Raw genomic sequence first — 12,135 nt, forward strand, 5'->3', positions numbered from 1 at the left:
AAAAAAAAAAAAAAAAAAACTTGATTTTCTAGAATTTTCTCCTTTTTTTTTATTAACAATATTATGATGCTGATGAAACAATTGTTTGACCAGTACACCTCTGTTATACTTTGTTTAATTGGTCTAGACAGAAGCTTAATTTAAATAAGTAAACATAATTCTAAAAATTAAAAATAAATCTAATACCTAATGCATCTAATAGGTTCTTCAATCTTAAAAAAATATTTAATAAGTATGTGTTTTATAGGTTAGTCGAAATTTTGATGGTGTCTAATTAATTTCTAAATTTTTAATTTTGTGTCTAATAAATTATTTAAAAAAATTAAAGTAACTATATGAAATAAAATTACATTTGGTGTGTAATAGATTTTAAAAAGGGTGAAGGACATAAATTTGAATATTTATAAACTTATAACATACTATTGAAAATTTATGAATTTATAAACGGTTTTTTAAAGTATAAATTAGAAGTTAAAATTCTTTCTAATAGTTTTTAAAACCCAGAGATTTATTAAATGGAATAGATTTTTTTTACCTCTTAAATTATTTTAAAAAATTAGAATAGATTCTACCCTATAAAGAAAAATTATATATATATATATATTATCGTTAAAAATTTGTTCATGGTGATGATTCATTAATAAATTTCATTTTGAACTTTGTATATATCTTAATTAGTTGATAAAAAATTATCCACCCTCAAACCAACACGACGCCAAGATAAAAATTCACTCTCCATTTTCATTCGGGAGGAATATTTTGTCTACGTTTCTATTCTATATATTTTCTATTTTGAAAACCAATAAATTCAGGCGTTTTATTTTATTTTAATTTTTTCTTTCAGTAAAAATAATTTAGAATCAATAAATATATTGAATTACTTATTGAGCTGGAATTTTTAATACACCTATGATTTTAGAAATAGTTAATACATAATAATTTTTTATTTTAAATCTAATAAGAATTGTATCTAATATATAATAATTTTAACCTTTACAAATGAGAGTAAAATCCTAAATTGTAGTTTCGTAAATTTTCAAAAAAAGTTGAATAGATTAACATTTATTTAATATGAAAATGAAAATTTAATAACTTATCAAACACAAAATTGAATTTTAAAAAACTATTATACATTCTTAAAAATTGACAAACCCAACCGATATACCGAAAAGTTAAAGGGACTAAACTTATAATTTAGTGACGAAAGTTTAAATTTATTTACAAGCAGGAGGGAGTCCAAAAAGGAGTTATTAAAACCAAATTATTATAGCATTCCAAATCACTGAAGTGGTGAAGAAAACTAAGAAATTAAGAGTAAAGTGAAGTCAGTTAGGGGGAGGGGGACACAGACCCAAATATGAACAGGTTATTAATCATATATATTAAAAACAAGCGACATTGAGACATTTCAAAGAGCACACACTTGAAGAAGCAAATGAAGAAGTATTAAAAAAAGAGAGAGAGAGAGAGAGAGAGAGAGAAAAAGCACAATTAAGGAGAGATTTTCACATATAATCGGGAACTGACCTGAAATGGAGATGGCATAGGTGATGAAGATTTGTATTAGTTTTTCAGGCCAATTCTGGACCGGTGGGGAGCGGCTCATAACCATCGTGGAACTCGCATGTGGCCTTGCAGTTTGAAACAGGAATGCATTTCAGCACCATTGCTATTGGCAGACTCATAGCTCCGATTACGATGCTGGCTGCCCATAACTTCCAGTTTAATCCCACTGTTTCTGCGAATGTCCCAAGGAATTCAACTATTATGATCTGGAAACCCACCGTGGATGCCATCACTCCCATGAACACCCAACTACCAAATATCCCTCCGAAAACGTTTATGCGCTCCATGTCACGGCTGTTTATTTCGTTAAACACCTGTCGAGGTTGGCACGATGAAATGCACGGTCAGTGCGAGTGAAGAATGTTTGTTAAATTACAAATTTAGTACTCGTTACCTGGCAAAACACGAACGTGTTGAAAATGAATGTGTCGAGAACGATACTCGAATCAGGACCGGTGAGATCCAACAAGCGCTTTCCTTCGAATTTCAAGATTAATAAGACAGTGATTTGATAGATACTCTGACCGATGATGTTCCTCCACATGATCCCAGTGATGATACTGACGTTTCTCCCAATTGGTTTTCGTTTCATCAGCCCTTCATTGGGAGGCTCAGTGGCCAATGCCAGAGCTCCAAGTGTGTCCATTATTAAGTTCACCCATAGCATTTGAACAGCGGTGAGAGGAGCAGAACCTGAAATAGTCCATCACTCTCAAAAACAGTCCATTATCACGATTTGAGATAGAGAATGAACAGACCTGAAACGCATGCGGATATGAAATTGAGCATGAGAGCGACTACGTTGACTGTAAGCTGGAACTGTACGAATTTCTGAATGTTGATGTAAACTGCACGTCCCCATCTTGCAACATTCACAATGGTTGTGAAATTATCATCCATTATGACTACGTCGGCGTTTTCTTTGGCAACCTGTATGCATTTTGCAGCAAACAAAAGGGTTAATTATTAGGATCATCGGTTATAAGTGTATGATTTGAAAGCAAACCTCTGTTCCTGCAATACCCATGGCCAATCCAATGTCGGCCTCGTGCAAGGCAGGGGCATCATTAGTGCCATCGCCTGTGACAGCCACCACTTCTTTGAACGTTCTCCTTAGCTGCCCGACCAAGGTGTGCTTGTCAAGAGGAGATGAACGAGCCATCACCTAGAGATACAAAAAAACAAACAAATAAGAACCAAACACAAAGCGATAACATGTCTGGTTTTTATCAGGTCTTGTTTGTAATATATATAAAACCTGGAGTTTTGGTATTAACTTCTCCATTTCATCTTGGCTTTTGTTGCGGAATTCTGGCCCTTCTATGGCTAAACCACCATCTGTCAAGATACCACACTCTTTGGCTATGGCTTTAGCGGTATTGATGTTATCCCCAGTTACCATTCTTACGGTAATTCCAGCAGCCAAACAAGCCTGAACTGCTTCCCTTACACCAGGACGTACAGGATCTTTAATGCCAACAACAGCTATTAAAGTAAAATCATCATCTGGGATTCTGTCTGGTGCTGAAGAAACTTCTGTTATATCCTTATAAGCGATGCATAGAGTTCTGAGAGCGTCGTTGGCGAAGCTATTGATGATATTCGAGATGTTTGTTCGTTTTTCGTCTGAAAGAAGCAATGGTTCTCCATTAGAACTGAGAACCTTGCCACACATGGATAAAATGATTTCTGATGCTCCTTTGCAGAATGCTCGAAAGCCACCACCGGGAAGAGCCACAAGAACAGACATTTTCTTTCTATTTGAATTGAATGGCTCAACTTTGACTACCTTATAATCATCATTCAATGATCCAAAAGCACCACCTAAAAGCAAGCCAAATTCTAGCAATGCAGTCTCAGTTGGAGTACCTAAAATGGTGTTCCTCCCATCTTTGCCTTTGACTACCTCGGAGCTGGTATTTTGAAAAATAGATTGTATAAGGAGCTTGTATACTGTTTGATTTACGGAGGATTTCAATGCAATTTCGTCATTGGAATTTTTTATTGTCCTCGTTTCATCACAAATCCACATTTTGTCGACGACCATATGGTTCGTTGTTAATGTACCTGTTTTATCGGTGCAAATGCAGGTTGCAGAACCCATAGTTTCACACGCGGAGAGATGCCTCACAAGTGCCTTATCCCTCATCAACCTTTTCATGGCAAAGGCAAGACTTAGTGTCACGGCTAGAGGCAATCCTTCTGGAACTGCAACAACAATTATAATTACAGCAATGGCGAAGTAATTCAGAAGCGTCGATGCATCTTTGGATGTCCAGTGCCCAATCTCATTATGTAATGTTTTATGCACAATAAATCTTGAGATCAGAACTATAAACGTTAAGACCGCAAAAACCAAGCCGACCTTTCCAATAATTGTCGCAACCCCGTTAAGCTTTACCTGAAGTGGCGTTTCGTCATCTCCTCCTTCACTCAAAGTGACCATCAATCTTCCCCATTCAGTTCTCATACCAACAGAGGCTACTAGCATCTTACCAGACCCGTCCTGAACTTTCGTCCCTGCTAGAAGGAAAGGCCTATTATCATCTACATTTACAGGTTCACTTTCACCTGACAAGCTTGATTCGTCTATTGATAAGCTGTAGCCTGACACCAAAATGCCATCAGCAGGAACTTGATCTCCAATAGATAAATGAACAATATCTCCAACCACCAAATCATAAATAGAAACCTTCTGTCTGCATCCATCTCTAGTAACTTGAATAATAATATTTTTCTTCTGTTTTTCCAAGTCCTTAAATTGCAAGGACTGATTATAGTCACTGACTGCGGTTACTATCACGACGAGAAAGATACTCAATATTATTCCAAGTCCATCGTACATGCCTTTAGGCCAACCTTCAGTTGCATTTCCAACGCCAATGGAAACAACGGCAGAAACCAAGAGAATGACGAGAGTCAAATCATGCAGGGCTTCCCACACAAACGTCCAAAACCCTCTTGAAGGTTTCTCAACGTAACGGTTGATCCCGTATGTGCTCTGCCTTGAACTTACTTCACTTGTAGCAATTCCATCTTTCAGAGAAACATTTAATTCTCTTGCCAATCCCCCAATGCCCCCGAAATGTAACAAACTCTTGGTATTGTGGATTTGAACCATGGATGCCAATACATCAGGTTCAACTCCAAAACCAGCTTCCCTTACTTCTGTGGAGAGCTTGTATTCACCTTGCTTCCCGGCTGTTACATAGCAATAAGAATATATAAGTATAAATATATAATTTTGAAACTTCGAATAAGCATGCAATGAATATAAGATACAGTAATAGGGAATTAGAAGACATACCATCAATGAAATGCAATGCTGCTTTTTGTACGTATAGAGCTACTCGTATCTTTTCCTGTACAGCATACAGGGAAAAGCAGGAAAAGCAAGAAGTTTTAACTTAAAATTTTTTGGCAATTGGTTGGACTATAAAAAAGTGTTTTAATCAGTTGCCTTTCTGCTCTTTGTTCTCAAATATTTCATATATTCACACCGATAGACAATGATTATGATCCTATTGATATGTGGAGGACTAGAAATGAATCTCCAACTATAAGTTATGCTAAAATAAACATGCAATCTACATATATTTACAAAAGAAAAAACAATTTAGAGATTTGTGGGTCATCTATCCATAAACTTTCAGATAATGAAATTATGAACTTTATACTTCGAGGCAGAGCACAGAGACAGTGAGATTATTTAAGACTGGGATTCACATGGCAATAGTAAAAAGAATAATACAGTCTATTAAAAGTTTTTTCTTTTTGGTTACATAAGCATGAAATGCTTAAGCATTTGATTGCTATTCTTTTAAATATTCATAAAAGTATCTTAGGTATTTCACTTAAGAATACTACTAACTCAAAACTCAGTACCATACTCCTAATCACTCTCCAAGGCCATCAATCGATGCAACTCTAAAGCCTGTGCAAGGGTACGTAGTTTTATGAGAGACTGAAATTATATCAAAAGGTCATCTCAAGCTAGTTATCTTCGCGACTTCCCTGATCTAGTTTCCATTTTTTGTTACTGAAATAGTTCTTTTATGAGCCCGGACACATTGGACACGAGTGGGCATGAATATCTGTTAGAAGCTATAATGGGAGAAGGATAAGTAATCTGATTATGTCTTAAGCTTCTAAATGAATATGAAACCTGCTTCTAGCTTTTAGTATAATGAACTTAAAAATAAGTGGCTGTTGACCGTGTAAAAGAAATGTAATCATGACCGCATTATACAATAATGATGATGATGATGCAAAGGAGGAAGACTTTATAACTTGCACTACGTACACTGATTAACAAATAGACTAAAGAAGAAATTGTGTCCACGTAGGGGGTGGGTGCAAACTTAAGCTAGACATAGACATTGTTGGACAGAGATATGCACGACATAATAAGAGTGAAAATGATGTTGATAGGATAGTTCGTCTTGATCCTATTGATAAAAGAGATGACAAGAAACAGAGAAATTTCTAAGAAACTTCCCAAAATTTATGAACTTCATGATGAAGATATGTTCTGTCTTGACCGAATTAAATTACATTATATTGAAAAGTTTAAAGTTGAAAAGTATTAATAATAAAATTTTCAATGGATTATTATACTAAATAGGAAAAGAACAGAACCTACAGAAATTTAATCATAACCCCTTCCTCAATAATTAATTAGAACACCACTTATTCAAAAACCTTAGAACTTGCCAATATCTTGGCGGCTAAGGTATTCATGAGGTCGTAGGTTCAAATTTTCATCCCATATCTCTGGTACGGTAGAAAAAATAGATAAGAGTTTGTCTTTAATTAAATTATTTAATATATTCTCATTAGAGCGTTCCCCCATTCTCTCTCCCCGTTCATAGATAGATTAATTAAATTATCTAGAAATTATGGAGAAACTACTCACCCTGATCTCCTCCCTACAACTAAGTCTGCCAAACAGAAATTATCCGGTGTTGATTTTTAATACCATTTTTAGTGGGTAAATTCTACATGATTGCTTTTTTAGAAACTCAAATCTTCTTTCTAAAGAAAGCCGGATGAAATATACAGCTGCTTTCATGTTTCATTTTCGAGTTCTCATTTCTAGAGAGCTAAGAGCTAACGAAATCTAGCAGAAAATAGAGCAAGAACTAAAGCTTAGTCAGGAAGCCTCTGGAGAAGGTTCTTAATCTGAACGACTTCCTGTACTGGTCCCTGCAGACAGTTTTTCCAATAAGCTTCGTCCCTTTTTTTCCTAAACATTATGTACTAATTTGAGTAATGTTTTATTCCGCAAGTCTTCATAATTTGGTTACTATGAACAAGAATTTTGAAATCCGCGGTACCGGGCTTCATTTACAAGCCAATATGAGGCTGACCTGACTCTTTCACTTTTCTCCAATTTGACTTTTATTATTCGTTCAGAATTGGCTGCCTATCCCGCGTGGAGAAATAATTCCTTCCTTTTAACTCCGCAGAAAATAACTTGAGCGTTTCCTTCAACGACTTCTAATTCGTAGACCACAACAGATATAGCTAAACATAAAAGCAAAATAAATTTCTTAGTCTACGGTAACGCTTTAAATCAATATCAAAATCCAATGACAAAAGCGGATTAAAAAAGAAAACTAATATCAATCTTTTAGGTATCATTCTGTAATCAACTATGTAAACTGATTAACGAAACCATCTCGAACTGATACCGCAGAGAAAGCTTACAAAAATGCAAGATCTCACGAAATAAAATATATTAAATAAATAAATAAAACGCTAGCGCAAATAGGAATCAATCAGATCGGAAACGATTAAACGTAAATGCAAATGAAAACCTGGAGTTTCCTGCGCTTTTCCTCAGCCTGAGCTCGCTTATCGAGATCAGCAACCATGCGAAACCTCCGGCGGCGATTCTTGACAATAGAGACGGCGGATCGCCATCGCATTTGAGCCTCCTCGGACGGACTCTTCGGCTCGAGCTCGAAGTTCTTTCTCAAGTAATTCTCCATCGTCTCACTCATTGTGAACAATTTTTTCCCTCTGCAGCTTGAGCCAATCCGTTCGCAAAGAGGAAGAAGAAGAAAAGTTTGGTGATGACAAGGAAGAAGAATTCAAACAGCTCCGTAGAAGGCGGGAAAGAGAGAGAGAAAATGAGATGCACGAACACCTGACGAGGCCATCGGGGGATAGAACAGAATGATTTGCATTGTTTTCGTATTCCCGCTTGCTATTTATACCGCGTCCTAGGATAACTATATTTTATTCAATCCCCAACTATATCATCAATTCAACCAATTTTGTATAACTCCATTTTTACCCGACAACGACCACCAGTTTCAAGGGTATTTCAGTCTTTTTACAACTTATTGGATTTGTTTTTGGCCTACCGATCAAACCATCAACTTTTAAGATAATAATAGTGGTTGTTTACACCAATCTCACACTATCACGGTTTTAAAATGAGTCTATAGGTAAGAGTTTTTCACACCCTTCTAAAGAAATGTTTCGTTCCATTCCTCAACCAATGTAAGATCTAACAATCCACCTCACTTGGAGCCAGCGTTCTTCTGGCACCGGCAGGTGTCTACCTCTAATACCATCTATAACAATTAAAGACCACCACTAATAGATATTGTCTACATTAAAATAATTATTTTTAATATTATTTTTTTATTTGGAATTTAACTTAAATTTAAATATTTCTTTTAAAATAATAATAATAATTAAATAATTATCACTGATAAATTTTTACATATTTTTTTAAAAACAAATTGGCATATTATGTGCTCTTTTAGATTTGGCATGGGAATAAAGTGTGCAATTATTAATTTTTTAAATATTTTTATTAGTTTTAAAATTTACATTAAAATAAATTGGTAAACTTTAAATTTTATAGGTTATAAGTCTCGATTTTGTATTTTATATATTATTAATTTATTTTTTACTTCATAAATATATTTTTTTAGTGTTGGTGGTCCCCACATCATTTTTCAAATAATGCTAACGTCTCTTAATATCTAAAATTTTATTATTCTATTTGTATTGAAAGATTATAAATTAAATTATTCTATTTTTTTAATAATAATCTTTGAGTATGGATGAATTTATTTGGTTTTTTAATCTTAAAATATATAAAGAGAAATAATTACAAACAAAAAACCAAAATTAAAATCATTAATTTTTTTTAAAATCAAGAATAAAATAGGTTTAATGTTTAAATTCTAAAACTAAAATTATAATATTACATTTTTATTTACTAAGTAAACTTTGTATTTTAGGTATAAAAAATATTCTTAAATTTTGTTGAGTATTTTATTTCAAAAATATTTTTAAACTTTTAATAGTATTTTAAAAACCTTTGGAGCTTTAAAAAAAAATTATTAATACTCTTACAATTTTTTTTTTTTAATATTCTTACCATTAATAAAATATTTAAAAAAATATCTATAAAATTTAAAAATATAATTAACACCCCTAACCTTTATTAAAGCGTTACGTGAGCTGGTTTCAGAACGTTGTGAGACAGTTCGGTCCATATCCGGTGTGGGCGTTAGAGCATTGAGAGGACCTTTCCCTAGTAAAGAGGACTGGGAAAGACGCACCTCTGGTGTACCAATTATCGTGCCCACTGCAAACGTTGGATAGCTGAGTTGTGTTTTTAAACAAAATATTAACAATTTTGATCTAAAACTAACGGTAAGTATGAGTACTTTTTAAACTTTTTTGAAAGTTCAAGGGTATTTTTGAACTTTTATCGAAATTTCAAGGATATTATTGAAATTTTTGAAAAATCGAGAGTATTTTTTAGACACAGAACAAAATTTAAGGGTATTTTAATTAATTTAACATGCTTTTTAAACGAGAAAAAAATTGTGTTGTGTCTACCATGATGTTTCCTATGAGTTGACGAGTCTTCAACAAACAATTACCAACTACTTTGGTATTTTTGTAGCATTATTTGCATTAATTTTTATGTCACACACTATGCATTACATTATTTCTCATTGCATTGCAACCATAACTTAATGTCACATTATCTAGTGAAACCCAATTATTGGTCACTATTCATAAGTACAATCTTTATGCCATAGATTAATTCAATAATGTATTAAATTCCCAACTCTTCAATTATTTTAAATATTATTAATAATTTAAAAAATAATATATTTGAGTTTTTTATTTTTTAAGTTTTATGATTTTAAAATGTTTACTTTTAATTTTAAATTGTAAATTTTTAAATAAAATACTGAATTTTAGATTTTGTCTAAAAAAAAAATTTAATCTATTTTAAAATATTTCAATGATACCCTTAGGTGGGTTAAGCTTTTCAATAATACCCTTTAGTTCAAATTTTTTTAATAATATCGTGAAAATTTGTTTAATAAATTTAAAATATATCTATTATAGTATGAAATCATACCTGTCGAAAATAATATTAATATCCTTCTACTTCTATATATATATATATATATATATTTATTTATTTATTTATTTATTATTATTATTATTATTATTTGAAGTTAATATAAAGGGTAGATAGAGAATTGGCGTTCGTATATTGATATTAAATAATTTTTTTTTAACTTATATACAACGCGAAACAGTAAGGATAAGTAATTTGGTCACCAATCTAAGAGTTTGACGAAAGCGTCCCTTAGGTGAACAATGGGCTTATCCTTGATGCATGCAATGGGATTGACCCATGTCCCGGACAGTTAGAATGTTTCCGAATGCTTCTATTCATTTAGTCCTATAAATTCCAACCGATATAATAAATCCACATAAAAATCAAAAAACCGATACAAATAGATAGAAAGTAAACGTTTTTTTTCGATTCCAAGCCAAAGAAATTGACAAGAGAATTACGGTGCATAAGCCAAAGCTACATGTCAATCCATGCCACTCTCTTTGTCACTTTACACTCCTCCAGTCTTCATGACCTCTCTCCCATTTTCGCACACGTCGGGAGATGCTGCGGGACGAAGAATGCTAGCACTAAGAGACAACAACAAGAGTTTTCTTGCTATCGAGAACTCCGTTCACAGGCTCGATCTCGAGACTTCGACGTACTTATGATTTTTGTTCATATTGAAGAATGTAAAAGGATGATCTTGCACGATGAGATGAAGAGGAAGCTAATTCCCGACTCTGCATGTCGGTCGTCGGTCCGACCGTGCTCGCATACAATCCAATGGCTCCATGGCCAGAAGAGGACCTGAAATTGATACACATTTCTCACAAGCTGCAGGAAATGATACTCAGAAGATCAAAAGGATCAAGAAAAAAGGGCCTATTAATGAGTGGTCGCCTCAGTGGTTGTCTCTTGGGCTCCTGCTCGCCCTCCATGTGCTTTCCTCCTCGTCAATGAGTACCCACATATCTATTAAAAGGAGTACGAGTTCAAAGAGATCGATACTCGTTCACGTGTAAAAAATTTCGATCCAACTCGAGCAAACCATTAAATAAAATGAAAGGGATCAAAGGTCCATGGATCAAAGACTCGTCTCCCTACAACCGTTTGCTATAAAAAACGTCTTTACAAAAAGAATAGATTATTATTTAATTTAAATATGTGTAAATTTAAAATAGGGTTTAAAAGAGCGGAAGCTCACCAACTCAACATTCAAGGAGAATTAATAGTTTTTTCCTCTTACAGTTAAGTACATAACGGTACTATATTAGCACGTAAACAATAAGAGTGTTCATATGACTTGAGAACTCAACCAACTAGGATCATCTAACTAAATCTATAAATGTCGAGTCGAGTTAGGTTTTATTCCAATTTGAGTTGAAAATTGAAGAATTCGTGTTAGTTTCCAGGTTGACATTTTTCTATCAGGTCAGCTCCCCAACCTAACTCGACTTTTAAGATTATTATGAAAATTAAGAAGCAGGTTGACATTTTTTGTCAGGTCAACTTCCCAACTTTTAAGATTATTATGAAAACTAAGAAGCAGGTTGACATTTTTTTGTCGGGTCAACTCCCCAGCCCAACCCGACTTTTAAGATTATTATGAAAATCAAGAAGCAGGTTGACATTTTTTTGTCGGATCAACTTCCCAACCCAACTCGACTTTTAAGATTATTATGAAAACTAAGAAGCAGGTTGACATTTTTTGTCGGGTCAACTCCCTAACCCATCCGAACTTGTAAGATAATAATGAAAATTAAGAAGCAGGTTGACATTTTTTGTCGGGTCAACTCCCCAACCCAACCGAACTTTTAAGATAACGATGAAAACTAAGAAGCAGGTTGAAATTTTTTTGTCATGTCAACTCCCAAACCCAACCGGACTTTTAAGATTATTATAAAAGCTAAGAAGCAGATTGACATTTTTTTGTTGGGTCAACTCCCCAACCCAACCCGACTTTTAAGATTATTATGAAAACTAAGAAGCAGGTTGACAATTTTTTGTCGAGTCAACTCCCCAATCCAACCCGACTTTTAAGATTATTTGAAAACTAAAAAGGAGGTTGACATTTTTTGTCAAGTCAACTCTCCAACCTAACCTGACTTTTAAGATTATTATGAAAATTAAGAAACAAGTTGACATTTTTCGTCGGGTCAACTCTCCCATCCAACCCG

General features: G+C 33.8%; 1 protein-coding gene across 1 annotated transcript; it reads right to left on the minus strand.

Moving 5' to 3' along the window:
• Positions 1-1,354: 1,354 nt before the first annotated feature.
• LOC111444722 (calcium-transporting ATPase 4, plasma membrane-type-like) lies at positions 1,355-7,730 on the minus strand. The gene is made up of 7 exons (XM_023082734.1): positions 7,386-7,730; positions 4,874-4,928; positions 2,825-4,767; positions 2,573-2,731; positions 2,325-2,496; positions 1,961-2,259; positions 1,355-1,880 (listed from the first exon to the last, which is right to left on the minus strand). Exons 1-7 carry the CDS (start codon positions 7,569-7,571, stop codon positions 1,572-1,574), a joined length of 3,123 nt encoding a protein of 1,040 aa, XP_022938502.1. The 5' UTR covers positions 7,572-7,730; the 3' UTR covers positions 1,355-1,571.
• Between the last annotated feature and the right edge of the window lie 4,405 nt (positions 7,731-12,135).

Source organism: Cucurbita moschata, unplaced genomic scaffold (assembly GCF_002738365.1).
Source record: "Cucurbita moschata cultivar Rifu unplaced genomic scaffold, Cmos_1.0 Cmo_Scf00007, whole genome shotgun sequence".
Lineage (NCBI taxonomy): Eukaryota > Viridiplantae > Streptophyta > Magnoliopsida > Cucurbitales > Cucurbitaceae > Cucurbita > Cucurbita moschata.

Excerpts from the sequence above, each read along its gene's own strand:
- LOC111444722 (XM_023082734.1), bottom strand. The coding sequence starts at position 7,571 with ATGAGTGAGACGATGGAGAATTACTTGAGAAAGAACTTCGAGCTCGAG. Across the intron at positions 4,768-4,873 it reads AGCATTGCATTTCATTGATG|CCGGGAAGCAAGGTGAATAC; the intron begins GTATGTCTTCTA and ends GCTATGTAACAG. Across the intron at positions 2,732-2,824 it reads AGTTAATACCAAAACTCCAG|GTGATGGCTCGTTCATCTCC; the intron begins GTTTTATATATA and ends TTGTATCTCTAG.